The 22,630-nt window shown below is 42.6% G+C and overlaps 1 protein-coding gene across 1 annotated transcript in view; it reads right to left on the bottom strand.

The window, feature by feature from the left end:
* Positions 1-22,630, bottom strand: part of LOC145348899 (progesterone receptor-like) — a 280,573-nt gene that overhangs the window by 201,047 nt on the left and 56,896 nt on the right. The window contains exon 2 of the mRNA XM_080196951.1: positions 19,302-19,453. Coding sequence (XP_080053077.1) covers positions 19,302-19,453 — 152 coding nt within the window. The remainder of the gene's footprint in view (positions 1-19,301; positions 19,454-22,630) is intronic.

Here is a 22,630-nt window from a genome sequence, read left to right as displayed (position 1 = left end):
TTTGCCAATTTGGACATCAGAAGATTCGGGCCATTGATTTACTAAACAAAGTGACAACAGGAATTTGGTGAGAGTAGGAAGGACGTGCTAAGTGTTTTCAAGCAAAGGCAACAGTAAATCTTTAAAAAATCCCAATAATTCATTAGAGCTAGGGCATGAAATTTAAATTAATTAAGTAGAGGGAAGCAACACTAACAGACCAGGTAATCAAATTTTGGTGGTGGGTAAACATTAAGAGACAATAATGTGGGGCAAAAATAGTAGTAATTTGGAGAAGCATGGGCCAATCAATAAACATCATTGTGGATTTGTTAAAAGCAAATCATGTTTGACTGACTTGACTTTGTTCCTTGATTAAATAACAAACAGGTTGACGAGACTAGTGCAGTTAATGTGTAATTTAAAAGAAATCTTTCTTGGAAAAGAAGTTTATTTATTTTTTTATCAGTCATAAGTGGGCTTACATTAACACTGCAATGAAGGGGGCAATTCTCCCAAAAGTACTGAATTGGTGGGAAAACTGTTCTAGATCACGATTGTTTTTTTTAGTGCAGTTTCAGACTTGAATCTCTGCACTCTGTGCACTGCAGAGGTCACATTCTCAGAAACTAAATAGGGGGCAGGGCCTATTCGCGCCAGAGTCTGACAGTTCAGGAATGTGCACATGCACAGTGGTTCAGATCTGTCAGTCTCCCCATTTACTGGTCAGCTCGATCGCTGGCCAGCCTGGGACCCCTGCAGTGCTGCCCCTCCAGTCCCCCCTACAGCCTGATCAAGGCCCCCACAACAATTCCTGGGCCAGCCCTATTGCCCCCCCCACCACCACCCTGGAGCGCCCTGATATCCAGCTCACCTCCCCCCACTCCCCACCCCCCGCCCCCAGAAGAGGCAATCCCTCTACCCCTTCACCCCAGCAGACCCCCACCCCGCTGGCCCCTCCCTGGGGTCAGATCACCCCCCTGGAATCAGACCCCTCCTGGAAGGCAGACCCCCCTGGCAGACACCCTCTCCTCAGCTTGCCCCGACTGCTGGCCTTTCTCCAGCCCAGACTGATCCCAATGCAGAGTTGCACTGGGATCACCCCCACCCTCACCAATCGCCCCCCTAGGCCCGCCCACAATGGGCCCTGCCTCCTTGGCACTGCCTGATGCCCAGTGGGCAGTGGTAGGGAGCATAGGGAGCACAGGCTGGCACTGCGAGGGTGCCCCTGCCCAGGGGGCACAACCCCTCACCACCCGACCCCACAGGGCAGGGTCTCCCTCTAGTTCCCCCAATGCGGGGAACTAGTCTGAATCCCGTCGGAATGAAGTACCCCTGGAGGGGTGGGGGATTCTATCGGGACCACTAAGTTTCTGATAATGACGTGCAAAACATACTTAAGCAACATTAACAAAACATTCAAATGATTTCTCTCTCTTCCCGTCGATTTCCAGTGGACTCTGACTGTCCTCCGGCTCTGGAGAGCGCATGCATTCCCGGCTCATGTGCAAATCCTGGAAAAAGGCCAATGACACGACGCTCCCGACCGGACCAACCAGAAAAGTTGCGGATTGCAATGGGAGAATTGGGCCCAAAGTCACTGTGAAAACCTCCTAGTCATCACAGTCCAGCACCTGTTTGTATACATTGAGGGAGAATTTAGCATGATCAATCCACCTAACTAGCACATCTTAGGACTGTGGGAGGAAACCGGAGCACCCAGGGGAAACCCACACAGTCTGGTCAGGTCAGCATTTATTACCCATCTCTAATTGCCACTGAGATTTTCAAAAGGCATTTGACAAACTTTCCTAATAAATTTATCAGCAAAAACAAAGCAATTGGGGCAAATTTTTCCATTCTGTCTGCCACGGGAATCATGGCGAGCGAGGGGCAGATCATGGAAAGGTCTGTTGACTGTGGACAGGATTCTTCAGTTTCGCAGTAAGCGCAGATGGAAAATCTTGTCCATTGTGTTAAAGGAACAAATAGAATATGAATACATTCAAGCATGGCTTTTCCTAACAGCATTACTTTAGCACTAGCAATAACTCAGTGAAACAATGTGTTGCTATTGGTATTAAATTAACTCTCATTAGAAAATCCAGGTTTAGCGTTCAAAACAAAATTAATACTTGACAAAATTATATTGTTTTAGGTACTTGAAGCTTTTCTTGAAATGTATCTGAAATTGTATTAATATTGTTATTGCCTAAGGAGAAAGATAGCTTGGCATATGTTGAGATGCAAGGGCATATCACTGAATCTCTCACTATTAACATTTTGGGGAATCACAATTAACCAGTAACTGTACTGGATTAGCCAGATAATTGCTGCAGTTATGATAGCAGGTTAGATTCTGGCTACTCACCTCCTGAACATTCAGCCTGCCCCCATCAACGTCTCACCATCATCTACAAGACATTGCAAGAGTGAGATGAAAATTCGACGTATCTGGCTGCATGCAACCCTATAGCAACACATGGAGTTCAACATCATCCAGCACAAAGCAGTCTGCCTGATGGGAATCCCACACACTAGCTCAAATATCGAACAACTTCACTGCTTGTGCATGGTGACTGCCAGTGTGTACTACCTGCTGCAAGTCACCAAGGTTTCTCCGCTTGCAAATCTGTACCCGGCACCACTTAGAAAAACAAGGGCAGCAAATATATCATCATCTCCAAATTATCATCCAAGCCAAATACCATCTTGCATATATAATGAATGCCATTCTTCCAACTTCTGGAATTCCATAGCTAGCTGCAGTGTGGGAGTACATTCACAACATGGACCATACTGGTTCCAGAAGAAGACTCATCACCACCTTCTCAAGGGAAAATACAGATCAATAATAACTGTTGGCTTTGTCAGTCACACCCGTATCCTTATTATGACTAAAAATGTAACAGAGCATGGATTCCACATACATCCATATATATAAAATATACATATAAATCTTTCTACATTCAAGTTAGATGAAATTGAGTTTTGTTAGATCAAGATCTGAATGTCATACAATTTCCCCAACAACACAGTTAGGGTGCACATAAATTTCAGTAGTGCAGTGTAAATCCGGTCTTACGCCTCGAACTGACCTTAAGTAAAAATGGAATGATCCTCCTCTTCCTTTCTCAGGACTTCATTTGGATTCAAGCCAGGCCCTGACTTCAGGTTCAGGCTGTATTTATGCAGTAATGGCAGATAGGTTTGGAATCTGGAGAGTCCAAAGGTTCTTTAGGACAGAGAATGAAACTTTGGGAGACAAGGGTTTGAATGCACTGGGGTTCCTGAGACTTGGCAATACTGGGTGGAGGGATAGTATGGGATCTATCAGCCTTGTGGGAATCAGAGTTGAAAGAGGGCGGGGCTGGGGTGTGGTGGCAGTGAGGATATTGGTGCACAGCAAAATGAGATCCAAACTACTTTTAGTCTCATTTTGAACTAATCCACACCTCCTCCAGGATTCATTAGTGTGGGATATTTACTAACAAATACAATCAGAAATTCAGGAGAAATGCTTCTTGGAACGTGGTCGGAATGTGGAAATTGCTACCACATTGAGTATTTAAAGCAAACAATAACAATACACTTAAGGGGACATTGGGAAGGTACATGAGAGAGAAAGCAATAGAATTACATGCTGACAGGGTTAAATAAGGGATGGAAGCTCGTGTTGAGTATAAACTTCAACATAGACCACTTACAGCATTAATGGAAAGTGAAACTATCATACCCTAGTTATACTATTGAGGTATCCTTCAAGTTTTGCATATTTAAATAATAAAAGTGAATGGTTTAGATTCAATTGATTAAAATTCAGCTGCCATCTAATTCCAAAAGCCCACCTTTGGAATCAATATTTTGTATTAAGTGATGTAGGATAATCTGTTAGTTTAGTGATTCGATGCAAACAATAGTTTTGTTGGAACAATGGTTTTTATTTCAATGTTGCATTTTATTACAGCAATGTTTTTCTCTGATGAGGCACTGCACAGGTAACAAGTTAAGACTTTTTTTTATGCTTGATGATGACGAGCTAATCTAACCCATTTTGAAAAACACAGAATGATACCAACATGATCACAAATGCAATGAATTTAAACATTCCTATTTTTAAGGAAAAAGTATTCAAAGGCACTTTCAAATTAGGCACTCATCATAGTTTTAATCCAGCAAACTCTCCCAAAAAAACACCGAATTGCATCAATGGACTGAGCTGTGCATTGATTCATATTCTGTAGTTTAAAATTGTGTTCTTAATATTTAGGAGTGCAAGAAGTAATACAAGGATGAGCATAATGCCCTTAATGTTAGATCACTAAATCACCAAATAATTATTCTATAGCTTAGCCTCTTTCCTCTCAAAAGCAACAAGTTATTAAGTGAAAAAGCAAAGCTTACTATTCCAAACAATAAATAACTTGATTGTCTGATAACTGGGCATTAAGACACAGTTAGAGCGCTGATTCTAATTTATTTTGGGCTCCATTGGCTTCTAATTGACTGTCAGTGCCTAGTTAAACCTCTGTAGTCATTTAATGCCATTGTTAAATACATTGACAGAGAGGAATCTAACCTTTTGACCTCTCTAAGTAATTCAATTATAAATAACACTGCTGCCAGATTCAATTGGAAAATGGTATATCTCATCAAAGCTGAGTAAAAGTTACAACTGGTGAAGTCCAACCTGTTGCCATATTTGGAGCCTTTTGCAATCATCCAAAATTAAGGACTTGGATGAAAGGCTGTGTCAAAATCACTTAAGATCTAAGCATATTAGGTTGGAATTTCCCATAGGGACTTACTCAGGAAGTTATACCCAATAATTATGCCCATACATCTTTCCACTTTGTCAATATTTATTTACACCCAAATTTCCTGCCAATATTCAGGATTGCAAATATGGGTGTAAGCAAGAGGAAATCAGTATAAACAATCAAAGCCTGGAAAACACAACATGTTACTTCTTTAAATATGAAAATAAAGCTGCAAGCTATCTACCATTCATGCATATGAAGTGCAGCATGTTTAAGAGAATGTAACTTTAGAAGATTTTCAATTATTAGTGATTTACATTAATGGTATAAAAATGCATTGAAAGAAATGGTTTAATCTATTGGATTAAATTGTGCAATTCTCAATGAGGATAAATTTGTTAAAAATTGCTCAAAACAAATGCCATAAAATGAATTTTTCAGCTGTTTCTACAATTCAGGATTTCAGTTTACAACCTATGCAGTGCAGGAAATTTGTGTGTACTTCCTCTTTAGCCTGGGGGTGGAGCCATAACAATGTACCACAATGTATTCTGACAGAGGGACCCAGAGGTGGGTTTAAAACAGTGAATCAATGTGGGCAAAGCACGAATATGTCCATCGTACGATTGTGATTCAGTTTCCCTCAAAGTTTTACCCTGGATATTTCCCCCTTTTGCCTCAATTACTTTTATTTCTGAGATCTAGTACATGGGGAGTCTCACACCAATATTACAAGATGAAGGTCAAGGCATGTTTTAAAAATGAGTGCATGCAGTGTGGAGAAAGTTGTACAAGAATGCAAAACCAGTAGGGTAATAGGGATGGAGTTTCCTTACTCACAGCCTGGACTGAGTTGAGGAGCTGACTTCAGAGATACCATCACAGAATCTGGCAAATTCCAGCACATGTCTGATAAATCTATGTTATTATGATACATATATACAAAATTTTAAATAGACAACATGAATACAAATGTTAAGTCATTTAGGTAAAATCAGATCATATGCAATGAATGGCTTACAAACATTCCTAATGCACATCACTTATTCCCAGAGGCAAATTTGGTTTATATAGTAACAGTAAGCAGTAGAGCTTCTACAAACAAATACCAGTTTTTATAAGCACTGACACACAAATTTAAGCACCTGAAGGAAACCAGTTAACATACCACAGTTTCAGAAGCAAATACTTGGCACAGAAGATGCAGCAATATCAGAGTTGGAAAGTGGATTAGTGAGATTTGTATTTAGTTGCAGGCAAGAGAGCTATATTGAACACCAATATGGTAAAATCATTGTTGTACTGAATCATAAAATTGGTGCAACACAAAAGCAGACCATTTGGTCTGTTGTGTCCATGCTGATTTTCTGCACTCAGCCACATCAATTTAACTCGTTACCACATGATTCCTTCACAAAGTTAATTGCTATAAAGATGTTTATATTTTTAAATGTGTTTCTGAACTCAGTATTGGTAAATTCAACTTCATATTATCAGTCAGCAATTTTGTTCGTGCGTTTCTCTAGTCCCTATCCATTTCCACATGTTTCTGTCTCTACATAACACATATATCCTTATTATGTACTGTTGTAGAAAATCTAAATCTGGTTACCAGGTCCAGAAAGAGTAGAATTAAAATATTTCTATACTTGTCTCATATCCAGAGATCCATGGAAGCTACCAATGGAAGGCATTTATATAAGACATGGTGGCAGTGGACAGGGTGGGATTTTAAATATTTTGACCCAGTGACAGGGAAGGAACCGTGATATAGTTCCAACTCAGCAAGTATGTGGCTTGAAGGGAAACTTGTAAGCGGTTGTGTTCCCATACATCTGTAGCCCTTGTCCTTCCAGTGTTAGAGATTACAGGTTTGGAAGATGCTGTTGAAGGATTCAATGCCTGGCAACAGAATTATGCAAAGGTGTCATGATAGGTAGGAGATAGCTTCCCAGCTTGATGAACTCTTGAGTCAAGGCACAGAAATCACACTCTTTAGCCATTAACTCCACACCCTCAAGATAGCAAGACATTTAAGGCCAACGTATTACTGATAACTGTTTAGATTCTTATTTGGATCTGGGATACAGATTTGCAGTCTCGTCGCACCAATCAAAAATCCCTTGACTTTGGTATGACCAGAAAATCCCACTAGTGGGAGGGGCCATAAAATTCTGCCCATCATTTTTTACACTGGCACTGGTACTATAGGTGAAACAGAAGGGAACAAACAGACATAACATATACATACAGAGCGAAGAATATTTACATTATATATTCCTTCAACAGCATCTTACTTTACCAAACCACCTACTAAGGCAGCAGATGCAGAAAGAAAATCTGTGGAAAGTAAATAAATGTGTCCATGGTCTGAATGGTGCATCTGAGGTGTGGTTTTTCACTGAGACCTGTTTTGCTGAAAACAGATTGTGTTAACTGAAAGCAGATCCCGCAATGTTTTATCGGAATCATAAAGGAGAGTTTTCAGGCATCTCAATGAAGTATGCTGATGATTTCTCTTGTGTTGGTACTGTAGAATTTCAGAAATATGTTATTAAGATTAGAGAATAATGTAAAATTTGGAGTCAGGCCGATATGACTTTAAATGTATTGAGTCAGCTATGAAGCAAAATAGATCTGTGATGACTTTAAAGTGGCAATCCTATCTGGAGAGTGTTTCATCCCAATTCATTGTAATCAGCCATCACAGGAAGTTGATGCTATATCTAAAGAACAACAGAATAATTGCAAAGTTGGACTGGTTAAGGCCGTCCTCATGATGCAGAACTTGGCTATCAGTTTCTGCTCTGTGATTCTGTATTGTCTGGAAGGCCACCTTGCAGAACGCTTATCCGAAGACTGGAAGCCGAATGTCTTTGCCTCTGAATTGTTCTCCGACTGGGAGGGAACACTTCTGCCTGATGACTATTGTGCAGTGTCCATTCTTCCATTGTCGTAGCCTCTACATGGTCTTGCTGATGTACCATGACCCAGGGCATTCTTTCCTGCAGTGTATGAGATAGACTACGTCGGCCGCATCGCATGAGCATGTACCGTGTACCTGATGGGTGGTGTTCCCCCACGTGATTATGGTGGTATCCATGTCAATGGCCTGGCATGTCCTGCAGAGGTTACCGTGGCAAGGTTGTGTGGTGCCATGGTCGCTGTTCCCCTGAGGGCTGGGTAGCTTGCTGCGAACGATGGTCTGTTTGAGGTTAGGTGGCTCCTTGAAGGTGAGTGGTGGCCGTGCAGGAATGGCCTTGGTGACATGTTCATAGATAAAAACATAGAAACCCTACAGTACAGAAAGAGGCCATTTGGCCCATCAACTCTGCATTACCACAATCCCACCCAGGCCCTACCTCCACACCCCTACATATTTTACCTACTAATCCCTCTAACCTATGCATCTCAGGACACTAAGGGGCAATTTCAGCATGGCCAATCGACCTAACCCACACATCTTTGGACTGTGGGAGGAAACCGGAGCACCCAGAAGAAACTCACACAGACACGAGGAGAATGTGCAAACTCCACACAGACAGCAACCCAAGCCGGGAATCGAACCCAAGTCTCTGGAGCTGTGAAGCAGCAGTGCTAACCACTGTGCTACCGTGCCGCCCTAAATGTTCATCGTCATTGATGACACGCTGAAGACTGTGAAGAACCAGGTGTAGTTTCTCTGCTCAGGGGAAGTATTGAATAATGAAGAGAACTCTGTCGGTCTTCTTCTGTGTTTGACTCCTGAGGAGGACGTTGTGGTCTTTCACTGTGGCATGTCGGAACAATCAATCGATGAGTTGTACATCGTATCCCATTTTTACAAGGGCATCTGTCAATGATCGACCACAATCCCAGTCAGGCCCGATCTTCATAATCCCATGCACTTACCCTAGCTAGTCCTCCTGATACTAAGGGGCAATTTAACATGACCAATCCACCAAACCCACACAACTTTGGATCGTGGGAGGAAACCGGTGCACCCGGAGGAAACCCACGCAGACATGGGGAAAATGTGCAAACTCCACATAGACAGTGACCCACGCTGGGAATCGAACCCGGGTCCCTGGTGCTGTGAGGCAGCAGTGCTAACTGTGCCTGTCATGGCTGAACAGCTGACAATGTGTGAAAGCTGCAAACTAGTCAGCTTGTATATCAGAAGGAATTGTGGAATGAGGGAGAAGTGAGTCAAGTGAATTTGTGGCACCATGTAAAGGCTTGTTATTCAGTCGGTCCACACTGCACTACACTGTCAGTGCTGATTCACTGACATTATTGAGTGTTGGGCTATTTTCACCTCTGTATTCTGTGCCTGCGCACCTTGTTTCACTTCATTTGACGAAGGAGCAGTGCTCTGAAAGCTTGTGATTTCAAATAAACCTGTTGGATTATAAACTGGTGTCATGCGACCTCTCATCTTGTCTGCCCCAGTCCAACACCAGCATCCCCATCTTATTGATTTTCTATGAAGCTCTCCACAAGATGTGTCAAAGTATTTGCCATTAGGAGGACAAACCAAATGGACACCAAACAGAAAGAGAAAGGGACTGGTGTATGAGGCAACTGTAGCATGGTTTAATAAAAATATTGAGAAGATTTTAAAAGAAAGGAGGATGGATAAAATGGGAATGAACATAAGTGGTTGAATGATAGGAATGAAAAGAGTGTGGGACAAGAGAAAACACAGAAAAAACTGGAAATACTTAGCATCTGTGGCCTTTCACGATCAATTCCTTTGTAACTTTGTCTCTCCTGACCATCACAGACCTTTCATCCACATCTCTTATCACCCTGTGTCTGTACCTACTTGAACCCCATTACATCTCAATTCTTTTCCAGTTTTGATAAAAAATTATTGATTTGAATCATTGTGCACAAAATGTTATAAGGCACAAAAACTGGCAAGGGGTGTACAATGTGCAATTAACTTGCGTTCACTGCTCCTGTCGCAGGGACTGTGTAGCCCACTTATTTACATGATGACCGTCCATACTGCTGCAGCCTGTGCTAAGTGTTGTGTTGAATGGCTGGGCAGAGAGTGGAAAATGTTGAGAGGCTAGCTCTAACAAAAGCCAGCCAGCATAAATTAAAGAGGAGGGGCTTTTTGACTGGAACAGTGACTGGAAGCCACTCTAGCCTTGAGAAGACATGATGGAGAACGTCTTCCAAGGTTCTCCAATGTCTCACTCCAGCCCTTAGTGTAGAAGATAAATAGGAGGAGAGAGTTCCTCTTGCTATGGAGGATCAGAAAGCTTTCAAGATGGTTACTGTGAAGGCAGTGGGCACAGATTGTCATTGAGGTCAATACCAACTGTCTAGCCTTGAATACAGTGTGGCTACGTATTCAATGACTTCACATGATTGTCAAGGTCAAGAAATGAATCATACTCTTATTAATGAACCTCAAGCTTCATATACTGCTCAATTTCAATCACCCCCTCATTTAACTACCAACAATCTGACAAGTACACCTCATATTCACATTGATAACTTCACCTCACTCTCACACATTGAGCACTGCTCCCGGTCTAAGATCCACATTGCAGCAACGTGGAAAACATTGGAGACCTAATCTTCCTTCTCACTTCTCCCTCATCCCACAATTTCTTCTGATATATAGGCTGCATAAGTTTGCAGTTTTCAAACGTTGTCAGCTGTTCAGCCGTGACAGACACATCAAGTAAGGTTGTAAGATTGTCAGAAAGAGGAGCAAGAGTCGGCTATTTGCTACCATATTCATTCCCTTCTCTTTAAACTCCCCCTTAAGTCCCCAACAGACAACATTAACACTAACCTGCAACCAACTTAATGCCCTCTAATGCCCAAGCCCACAATCAATCCCTTAAGTATCTTATCTTCGTCCGCAGCAATCACCAAACTCCTCTCACGCTAACTCTTTGCCTGTCCTTATTGTAGAGAAAGACAGAGAAATGTGGCGGGGGGGGTGGGGGGGGGAGCGGAAATCAGCCTGACCACAAGACTCTGGAGTGATTAGCAAAGGATAGTGGGGTGGCACAAAGATCTGGTGAAAGCATCAGATATTACACTGCCATGTGGCAATATTGCACCAGCCCAAATTGAAACTCAATGTCACCGAGGGGCAGTCCACATACCTGTTGTTCATCACCTGCTGCTAACTCCTGTAGCGGCTGCAGAATGTTGGTGAGGAGGCAATTGGCTCCTCACGAGATAAACGTCTCAGAGGACACTATCACACGACTCCTTCGAGGTGCTGCCCTGTCGCCACCCACTTGATGCTGTGATGCTGCGTGTAGCTGTACAGAAGGAAGCCTGTGACCCTCTGAGTGTTGCTGCCCCATCACTATGGGTGCTGAGCTGGAGGAGATAGCACCTTCCCCCCAAGTGGTTCACCCAACTGCCAAATATGTGGACACTACGGCACTTTGCAATCTTAAAGTCAATAAGGTAACTGGCATCTCAGAACTGTCCAAAACACTTGAAATAACTGGCACTAAGTTGCTGTTTCTACATAAGACCACTAAACTGTATGTTGGTGGGGGAAGGAATGGATGGGGTGCCAATTAACTGGGTTGCTTTTTCCTGATGGTGTTGAGCTTCTTGAGTATTTGAACTGCACTCATTCAAGCAACAGGAGAGTGTTCTGTTATACTCCTGACCTGTGCTTTGTAGATAGTAAACAGGGTTTGGTGGGGTCAGAAGGTGAGTTACTCACTGCAAGATTCCTAGCCTTTAATCTGCTCTTGTAGCCGTAGTATTTATATGGCTAGTCCAGTTCAGTTTCTAGTCAATGGTGACCCTCAGGATGTTAACGGTGGGGTTTCAGCAATGGTAATGCCATTGAAGGTCGAGGGTTAATGGTTTAATTATCTCTTGCTGGAGATGGTCATTTCCTGGCATTTGTGTGGCGCAAATGTTACTTGCCACTTGTCATCCCAAACCTGTATATTGTCCAGACCTTGCTGTATTTGAACATGGGACTGCTTCAGTGTCTGAGGATTTACGAATGGTCCTGAACATTGTGTAATCATCAGTGCACATCCCCACTTCTGACCTTATGAAGGAAGGTCATTGATGAAGCAACAGAAGGTGGTTGAGCCTAAGACACTAGCCTGAGGAATTGGCAGTGGTGTCCTGGAGCTGAGATGCTTGGCCTCCAACACCACAATCGTTTTCCTTTATGTGAAGGATGACTCCAGTTTGATGGGGGTATACTAAACAGAATTTGCCAGTGCTTGATTGTCGAAGCAGTGGAAATCCCAATTGAAAGGCCTGATTATGCCTTACTAAAAATTAAAATCCCTTAAGATCCCATATGTACATTCCAGTATTAATCCTAATATCTTTTTGACAGAGTGCCATGGGAATGATGCTTATATCTCAGAATGTATTTTTCTTTAACTCTTGATTTTGTAAGTCGTACTCGTAGAAGCGCTACCTCAGATACCCAGAGACAGATTGTTGTCAGGTCAGCTAAACCTTTCAACGTGCAATATGACCGCTTCAAGGCTCCAGCAGGAAAATAAATCTTCCTGCTACACTGTATGGTGGAAAAGTTTGAAGCAAAGCTGCACATTTACTTTGAGAGACAAATAAAAAACATCTTGAGGGAAAAAAACCCTAAGTGTAGAAGTTATTTTATCTATGTGTCTGCTATTTGTTATTGTTCGATATAAAATTCTGATTGAGAAAACTTGATTCAAACCCAAAGACAGAAACACAGCGGTTTTGGGCAGAAGTATTCCAAAAGTCAAGGTTGTGAAAGGCAGACTCCCTTGGATCTTTGCCAGTACAATGCATTTCTTAGCCTGATGTACTTCACAAGTGAAAATATTGGCACCTGAAACAGTTTTCAACTTTACTTTTTCAAGTACGATACTTCATTTCAAAATCTTGCAAAATCATTTCCTGGTTTAGAAGTACAGGACACTCTCTTGCTGTTGAAACATATATGCACAAATACGATACATGTTTCAAAAATATGCTGTAAAAATGAATGCTGTACAGTTTTGTTTTACCAAGGATGTTATAAATAATGCAACTTTTACCACAGGGTGCAGTACATCCGAAAGCGATATGATGAGAGACCATATTGTTACAAATTGTGTATCTTAGACTTTCCCAATGTGGGGGGAAGCAATAATTTTGGCGCAGTGCATCTTTTACTTACTTGACCAAGATTCATACTTTTGCACAGTTTGCAAACTGTTGTGTTGTTTTATGTTTATTCCAGATGCAAGCTTTAAAAATTGCATTTTTGCAAACAAAGAGCAGCCTGTGTGGTCTACGAGGCTCCAGCAGGAGACAGACTACAGTGCACAGATAAGAATTATTTATTATTCTCGCCTCCCCTCACATACATGCTTGAAATATCATGATAAGAGATTTTTTTAAAAAAATCATCACCTAGATAAAGAACATTTTTATGATACGGTGAACACTCAATAAGTAGAAAATATTCACCATAAGTTTGCTATTCACAGTATTTAAATACAGACTGACTTAACATTTGGGCATGCTTCACTTGGAGGGCATGGTTTAAAAAAAAAGGATTTCTACATTTTTAATCAGCAAGAGTATCAAGGGTTATGGGGATAAGTGGAGTTCAGGTTTGTCATATCAGATCAGGCAAGATCTCATTGAATGTCTGATGGGTAAGGCGAATCAGCATTTGTAATTTTAGCCTCATTAACTACGGACTTTGTGAAAAGCAAAATAAGGTCATGATAATGCATGATGGGCTGAATGGCCAACTTCTGCTCCTACATATTATGGTCTTCTCTTGAGGTGAATTATAAGGATTCTTATCACACCTCAAGAGCCCAAGAAATGGTTCAATAGCCAAGAAATTATTACTATGACAGAAATGATAGGGAGCACCTGAATTATGAGCTGAACCTACCAGCCCTCCTGGTGGTGGGATCATCTGGTCCCACTGATGGCGAGTCCATGTAACGGGTGCTCTGGTGGCAGCGGGTCAGAGTCGGGCAAAGTGCCGTAGGCATTGGCAGGATCAGATAATCCTGCTGATGGCCAATGGTGAGCTGCCTCCACTGTCAGAAAACACACCGTGGGGGCGGGGGTGGGGAGCTGCCTGTTTGAAACTGAGTTGTTGTGGCAGAATGCACTGGTGGAACAAAGTACCACACCACATAGATTTCATGGCTTGCAGTTATCCCTTCAACAGCTGCACTGCTGTGCTTTTGCATGAATAAAAGTGAGGGAAGGGGAAGTAGTTTCATGGGCTGCACCAGCTCCCATTTATGTTCGACAACCTAACTTTTCCAATCCCAGTATATAATAAAGACTGAACACATTCACGTCAAAACAGAAAATTCTGGAAGTACTCAGCAGATCAGGTAGCATCTGTGGTGAGCAAAATGAAGTTAAGATTCCTGCCCCGACCTCACAGAGGGTTAATGCTGAGGTGGGCAGGGCTGTTCACCCTTGCCCGTTAAGGGCTATTTCCCACCCTGTCTCAATCTTCAGGCTGACGGCAAGATTCCCAGGTGTTTGGTTTGATTCGATTTGATTTATTATTGTCACATGTATTAGTATACAGTGAAAAGTATTGTTTCTTGTGCACTATACAGACAAAGCATACCATACATAGAGAAGGAAAGGAGAGAGTGCAGAATATGGTGTTACAGTCATAACTAGGGTGTAGAGAAGGATCAACTTAATGCAAGGTTAAGTCCATTTAAAAGTCTAACAGCAGCAGGGAAGAAGCTGTTCTTGAGTTGGTTGGTTTGTGTTGTCAGACTTGTGCATTGGAAGCTCGAAAATGATTGGGCTTAGGTCTCTGGCAGGAAGGGGTGAGGGCAGTGGGGAGGGGTGGGGTGGAAATGTCTCCATCAGAAGCACCTTTTTGATTTTAGGTGCCAGCCCATCCCTCCTTAAGGTCTGTGGCTGTTGGGACTACGTCCTCCCCCGACACCAAAAACGCCCACCTTCAACGTTCCCACCTGCTCTCTGGTCTTCCACACCCTCACCGCCCTGGGATCCCAATAACCTTCCTTCCCATCCACCCTGTCCAGGACCTCGGCTCAGGCATCTGTTCACCGCAGCTCTTACTGCTGCAGGGATAAGAGAGCTGCTGGCCAATCAGAGTGACCGGCAGCTCTCCAAGGTGGGACTTCCTCCCAAGTGAAGGGTGGAATATTCTCGCCTCTACCCAAATATTGCTCATTTGACTGTTAAATATCTGCGAAGAAGAATCTTCAGATAAGAAGGAATATCCTGCCATTCATAATATTCCGGCCGGTAACTGTACCTGAGATTGTCTGGGTCCGGTCACCCTAGCTGGAATTCCTGATGGCCCATTGAAATTGGGCAAGAGGGCCAAATCAGGGTTCCTGCTGGGACTATTCACTTTATTGGCATTAGTGGGTGTGAAGCCCAATTCAACAGGCTGCAGTGTTCCACCCAGCAACCCCCACCGCACGCCCCCCCCACCAAACCCGCCCCCCCCGCAAGCCCAAAGTCCCACAGGCGCCGATTACACCTAGTCCACAGAAGCGTGAACCTGGTGCCATAGACTCCTGGGGCAGGGGGTGAAAAGAAGGAACTGCAGCCTCCAACTATGGTCCTGTGTCCCTTTGCTGCTGCAAGGCTGCAGGGGGTGTCCCCTGAAGGGTCATGGGAGTTGGGGGGGCTCAGGATTGACCTCAGGTTCTCCCCTGAAATAGTAGTGGTTTAGTTTAAAGATAAAGTTTATTTATCACTGTCGCGAGTAGGCTTACATTAATACTGCAATGAAGCTACTGTGAAAATCCCCTAGTTGCCACACTCCAGCACCTGTTCGGCTACACTGAGGGAAAATGTAGCATGGCCAATGCATCTGACCAGCATGTCTTTCGGATTGTGGGAGAAAACCAGAGCACCTGGAGGAGACCCATGCAGAAACGGAGAGATCGTACGGAATCCGCACAGACAGTGGCCTAAGACAGGAATTGAACCTGAGTTCCTGGTGCTGTGAGGCAGCAGTGCTAACCACTGTGCCACTGTACCATCCATAGCAGCTGAACTTGTCCTTGTTATACTGGTAAATGTTGTATTCACTCTCAGGATGGTGATTTCAACCATCATTCTGGTAAAGATTCACCCAATGAAGAGGCAGTGCTCTGAAAGCTTGTGCTACCAAATAAACCTGTTGGACTTTATCCTGGTGTTGTGAGACTTCTTACTCTGGTAAAGATATTCATTATCATCTCGGTCCTTTAAAACCTTTTAAGCGTCCTGGTCACATTAAAAAGCCATGCCCCCTGGACAGTTTGAAGCCTTCAAAAGTACCACAGCTCTCCTTTCCATAGTGGGATTGGCCCTGGTTAATGCCATAAGTTCCTGGTGTTAGATGACATCTTTAAAATGTTCTAATAGAAAGGACCTGTCAGTTTTATCAGGGAGATCCCCTTGCTTTCTGTTATTGGCGCTTTGATGGACAACAGATTGTCAAATTCACTGAGGAGATCTCCAGTTAACATTTGAAAAACTGTTTTTGCTGCCTGGCCCCTTTGAAGTGCTTTGATTGCCAGCAAGGATTGAGATTCATTGGGGAGCTCCTCTTTTCACTTGCAACCTGATATCTGACCCCTGTCAATGCTTTGTTTGACAATTATCCATTGCCAATAGCTCTTTTGTTTTTCACTTCACAATTGAATGCATCTCAAGTGCTTTCTATATATAGTGGATAGTAAAGAGGAAGTGAAACCTCTTGGTTAGTGAGTTGTTTTTCCAAGCTGTCAATCAAAGACAGAATGTTTATAAATATTGAGGTTAGGAACAAAGTCAGGCACTTGAGATGCATTCAACTGTGAAGGGAAAGGAAAACATACAAAGATTCTGGCTTGTGGGTAATTGGTCCAACCTATCAATCAAAGACTATTTAGTGGTAATACAGCATGAAACTAAATGAACAAAAGCTTATTGAAGCTTTAAGTTTTCCTTAGGAAAGCTGAAAAAAGTGCAATGTTAAATGAATAGGGCTAAGTGAGTAGGTCTGGGAGAATGAGGGGGTCCATGAGGCTTACTGGATCCTGTCTACAATGAATGGTAATTGAATGAGGTAAATTAGACATGGATCTGAATGTGTGAAATTATTACTGGGTTAGGCTTAAAGCAGAGTTTATATTTCCTCTCCAGGATGAGACACACATCACGAGTATGGGCAAATTATCACAATGCAGCCATTTATACACTACAATAGAACAATAATTTGTTTTTAAATGGAATAAAAGAATAAAGTAAAAACACTTTCGTTGCTGTGGTTCTTCCAGAGACAACAATCACTTACCTGACATCCCATTACTCTGACACAACTAAAACACTGGTAAATTACACAGAGGAATGTATAATATTGCAACAATACTTTTAAAGGGATATTTGCAGAACTTTACACATAATTGCACAGAGAGAAGCCATTCATCCCATCATGCCTGTTCTAGCTCTTTGCTGGAACAATCCTAAACTATTCCCATTATTCTGTTCTTTCATGATACTCCTTTATTTTCCTCCCCTTTGAAGAATTGTCTTTAATTAAAAGGCACCATAGTATTTGTTTAACCATTCCCTAAGGCAAAGCATTGCATGCTCCTCTGTGCAAAGATTTGTCATTTTGAATGAGCAACTCCTCACCAGTGGGAAGCGATAGTCTTTCCCCTACACAGGTTCTAACAAGAAATTCAGCAGCGACCTCTAATAAATCTTCATTTATCAGGTTCTGCTAATTGTCTGACTATCTCAAGTCAGTCTTCTGAACTATATGGCTTTTTATCCTGCCATTCATAATATTCCAGCCGGTAACTGTACCTGTGATTGTCTGGGTCCGGTCACCCTAACTGGCATTCCTGATGGCCCATTGAAATTGGGCAAGAGGGCCAAATCAGGGTCCCTGCTGGGCATCTATCCATCCCTATTCACTTTATTGTCATTAGCGGGTGTGAAGCCCAATTCAACAGGCTGCAGTGTTCCACCCAGCACACTCCTCCCCAGCCCAAAGTCCCTCAGGCGCCAATTACACCTAGTCCACAGAAGCGTGAACCTGGTGCCATAGACTCCTGGGGCAGGGGGTGCAAAGAAGGAACTGCAGCCTCCAACTATGATCTGTGTCATCAGCATTCATGGATGCTGTAAATACTGATGTTCAATGATGATGTTCAAAAAGACAAATGGTGGGCCAGACCTGGGAGTAGGGGCAGAATTCCTTCTGTTCGGAGAATCTCAACCATGGATCGGATCCTGTCATATCAGTGACGGCTGGCTTATCACATGAGATGAGGTTACTGATCTCATCAGACAGGTTTCTGTGCTCCATTATAAAATTGGCATCTCATAAATGATCTAGACCCTGAAATTCAAAGAAAATGTTCGAGAGTTTGTCTTTATCCAGGAGTCAATTGAAACAGCACCGGGATCAGCAGATGGGTAGGGGGAGAGGGTGTTGCTGGTGAGGTTGCATTTGGACAATTGCACCTGGATTTGATCATCATACTCTCCAAATGGTAATTACCCTTTTCTCGCTGGATTAATACCAGAATGACAAGACCCTTCAGTGAACATTAAATGCTCATTTAAGGGCTTCAATTTGTGGGTGGATGAGACCTAATTGGTATGGAGGCACCCATCTCCATCACAAAATGCCCTCCACCACCAAACTCACCACAGGAGAAGGCACAAGATTCCACTCATAATGTTCCTATAGTAGGCATCTGCTGCATGAGCAATGTCACACGTTAAATGTCCTTCTTTATTTAACGGTATAAGTTGTTTGAAATACTGCTGTCCTTCTTTGACAATTTTCTTAAATTCTGTCAGTAAGGAGGCTACACTCTATCTTTTGAGGTGAACTGATTGTCATGCTCATTCTCCTCTCAGCTGATTTGAATAAGAGATCCAATGCTTCCGTTGATCCTCATTCTTCCAGTTACGGTATAAGTGAACCTACTTCATCTACTGCCAAAATGTTGTCAAGTACTGCACCAATAAGTACAGTATGCGGATCGAAAATATCCAGTCAAACATTGGATCTTTTACACTGAATATGTGATTGGAAGGAAGTCTAAATTCTAAGGAAACAGCGCGAGATGAAGATTTAATCCACTTTCAATTTCTTTTGAAACTTCTTTATAGCATACCATAGAATCCCTACAGTGCAGAAAGAGGCCCTTTGGCCCATCGAGCCTTCACCAAAGCAATCTCACCCAGACCCTATCACCATAACACCATGTATTTACCCTGCTAATGCCCCTGACACTAATGGACAATTTAGCATGGCCAATCAACCTGACCTGCACATCTTTGGACTGTGAGAGGAAACCGGAGCACTTGGAGGAAACCCACACAGATACGGGGAGAATGTGCAAACTCCACACAGACAGTTACCTGTGGCCGGAATTGAACTGGGGTTCCTGCCCAAATAAATATGCAATTATATATCCTGCAACAAACCTCAACTGACGCAAGTTCAAAAACACGTAGATCAATAGATATGCAAATATAATCTTCAGAATAAAATGAACAGATTTTCACAAACTTGTTGCTGGACTAAATACAGAATCAAGAGAAAAAATGTACCAAGAGTTCTACCTTCAACAGCCCTCTTGAAGAAAACCTTACAGCTTCCACACGTAAGAACTCCATAATGACATCCTGAGGCTTCATCACCACAGATCAGACAGAGCTTCTGCAGACTCAGTCCAGGGGCATAGTGAGAAAGATGGCCTCTTCCATTCTCTGGCCTTTTAGAAAGAAAGGAAAAGAACAGATTTCAAAGTGGATTGACTCACCATTAAAATAATTACAACAAAATATTAGCTTTAAAAGTTTTACATAGAGCATTTGTGAAAATTCACCACTCCTGTGTCACATTTCTTTCCATATGTACTGTATTAGTTACATTTAGGTCATGCACTTGTGAAGGAACAGATTCAATTTCATACTGAAACAATCTGCTGCTAATAGACTCCTGTTAAACATCAGTCTTGTAATTGATAAAAATCAGCTAATTGGCAGATTCTCTTTTGAAGTCCATTTTTGATTTGAATGGTGTTTTTACTTTGTTCGATTCTCTGTCTTCTGGCCAGTACCAATTGAAGTTTTTTTTAATGGCTCTGCAGTGGTGGAAGAACCAAAAGTATCTTTGATGACATCTCTGATCCAATAATCACAATCATTATTGAAATAATGTTCATTTATTATGCTCGACACACATAAAACAGAGCCATGAGATTAAAAGTGACTTATAATAAATAATCTGTTCACTTTATCCAGAATTTAACACCGTAGTCATAAATTTCTGCTCCTGAATGTTGATGGCTTTGATGCTATAGGTATCAGTTCACTAGCAAAGTTCAGTTTAAAGCACTTCCTTTCACTTCCCACATGGCCGATGCCAAACACCATCTTGCTGAGTGCAATAACTTTCTGTGCGATTACCAGAAGTATGCAGAGGAGGCAGAATGTAAAGTCAGTCATGTCTATACTGTTGATTTGATGCCAAACCTGCCATTTTGGATGTCACCACTCTGGGTAACATCCTGTTTCAAAAACACTAAGTTGCATAGGTAAAAGGGTTAATAGGTAACTTACGAGATTGATGCTGATTATTTTCTATTGGCACCATATTTTTGGTAGTGTGAAGTGTTTGGTGCAATTGGTTACTATTAGAAAACTCTGCATAGTGTTGTGCTGCATTGAGGGAAGGCATTTCTTGTGACTGCAAGGTCTCTGAGCACAGCACTTGATTTGAGTGCTGGGGGCTATAACTGTAGTCTCCCTTGGACTGCAGCATGAGACAGAGATGGTGCAGAGGCAGCAAATAAGGGGATACGCAGCTTACAGATGGAGGAGGCATCGGCAGACAAAGCCTCTCATAAGGAGGCCTTGCCACCTTGAGTCTCCCAGGAGAATTTTTCCTGTCTCCACCTAAGCAGGAGCAGGGTGTTCAGGGGAGGCAGTGGTGTAGTGGTGTTGTTACTGAACTAATAATCCAGAGACTCAGGGTTCGAACCCCACCTCATCAATGGTGAAATTTGATTTCAATTAAAAGATTTAATGGTGTCAATTGGCATAAATACCCATTTGGTTCACTAACGTCCCCTTTGGGGGATTCAGAACAGGATGAGATTGCTACTTCCAGTGGCTCTCGATTTCCTTGTGACTGCATGGTTCAAGGTTGATACTGTTAACATAGCCAAAATACTCCAGCGCTCTGTGCATTGCTCTATCAGAAATATAACTGCCAGGAAAGGTGACTTCACTGTATTCTTTCAGAACTGACAGAAGCAGGATGAGTTCTCCTTCCTCTCGGAAGGAGCGATCACAATAGGGTTGAATTTAAAATACAGATAGAGCATGAGAAGGTAAAATCCAGTACCAGTTATCTGCTACTGTCTCATATGGGCCACTGTATCTTGTAAGGGAAAATAATGTGACTCAGTGAGCACATAGCAATATGCTTGGAAGATGTCCCTGTTGGCTGGCTGACAGCGTCTGCCAGTTGTGAGGTCTGTGTCTGGCCTGCAGTAGTGCAAAGTGTGGGAGACTGTGTCAAACAGTGAGGCATAAGTTGTGGTTGATGGAGATTATCTGTGAGAGAATGAAGAGATTTTAGTAAGTAGCACAGTGTGTGAGAGGTTGGTGGTGCAGCTGGTGGAATATGGCCTGCGAGGATGCATTCGCGGTCCTTGACTGTACATATGAGATCCTTAAGCTTCTTTCCAATTCTTCCTGAACCAATTGTGGGCCATGCTGCAGTCAGATTGCGTACCGCCTTTGAGAGATATGGTCTGCTTTCAGTACAGCAGGCCAGCTTTTCATGGCGTTGGCCTCTCAAGAACTTGGGCCTCATGCTGAGACATACAACTACTCAACAGCACGTTCAGCGCTGGGCTGCACGCCACAAACCATTATAATCATTATAATCAGTTGGCAGTGCCAAGTTTGCCAGCTGCCTGTATTGCTTTGAATAGCTCCAGGTTAATTGTGCATTGTGATCCCAGTATCGATTTCAGGGGTAATCTAATTTCGCCTCCTTTAGTTCTCATGGGGAAACTGTCAAAAGCAGCAAGTCAGGACTAATGAACAGACCTAAATTAATCCAGACATTTTAATATTAAATAAAAATTGCTGCTCTCACGATGGGCGTGATGTTGTGCCCTCCCCCATGGCGAGTTTGGAGGCAAGATACATTTGATCAGATGGAAAGGTGGACAGTGCTTTCCTGCCTCCACTCAGATGTCTGTGGCAGAAAGGCCAGTGGACAGCCTTTTCTCCTTGCTGACAACTGAGATCTTGAAGTGGGCAAAATGGCCACTTAAGGATCTCATCCTGCACTGCTGGTATGAATCCAGCACTGGGTGAGGGATTTGCCATGCGGGAAGCAATCACTGGTGTGGTTGCTTGTGAGCCCCTGGTGGGAGGAGGGGTCTGGGTTGGCGATGGGAGGGAACCAGTGATTGGTATCTCTGTGAACCCACTCTATGACTCCCTTCCTACCATCATTCCACACCTTATCTTTGCACATGAGCTGCTGGCCTAATTAAATACAAAGATCATTTGCTTCACTTAGCTAAGTCTAGTGTTGGAAAGTTTTAGCTCAGTTGAACCAATTCTTTCAGCTGCTTTGGGAATTAATTTTCACATGTTAACTTTCCATTTGTGTTTCAACTTGAAGTACTGGAAAACAGAAACAGTAAAATTCCAAGGACAAAATATGGCACCTCATGTCCAGGATAATCTATCTGTTTTACTTGAAGTATTAAGGAAGGGTACACTGTATCATTTTAAAAAAATAACCTCTTCTCCAATGACATAAGCTTTGACCAAATATTGGTCTGTACTAAAACATTACTTGGCATGTTAGCATCAATACAGTATGAAATACATGGAAGCATTGTGTCAGCTTGGAGATACTT

Source organism: Carcharhinus amblyrhynchos, chromosome 10, assembly GCF_965287045.1.
Source record: "Carcharhinus amblyrhynchos chromosome 10, sCarAmb.v2.hapA, whole genome shotgun sequence".
Lineage (NCBI taxonomy): Eukaryota > Metazoa > Chordata > Chondrichthyes > Carcharhiniformes > Carcharhinidae > Carcharhinus > Carcharhinus amblyrhynchos.
Note: the sequence above shows the minus strand (reverse complement) of the source record. Positions and strands in the feature narration are given on the sequence as shown.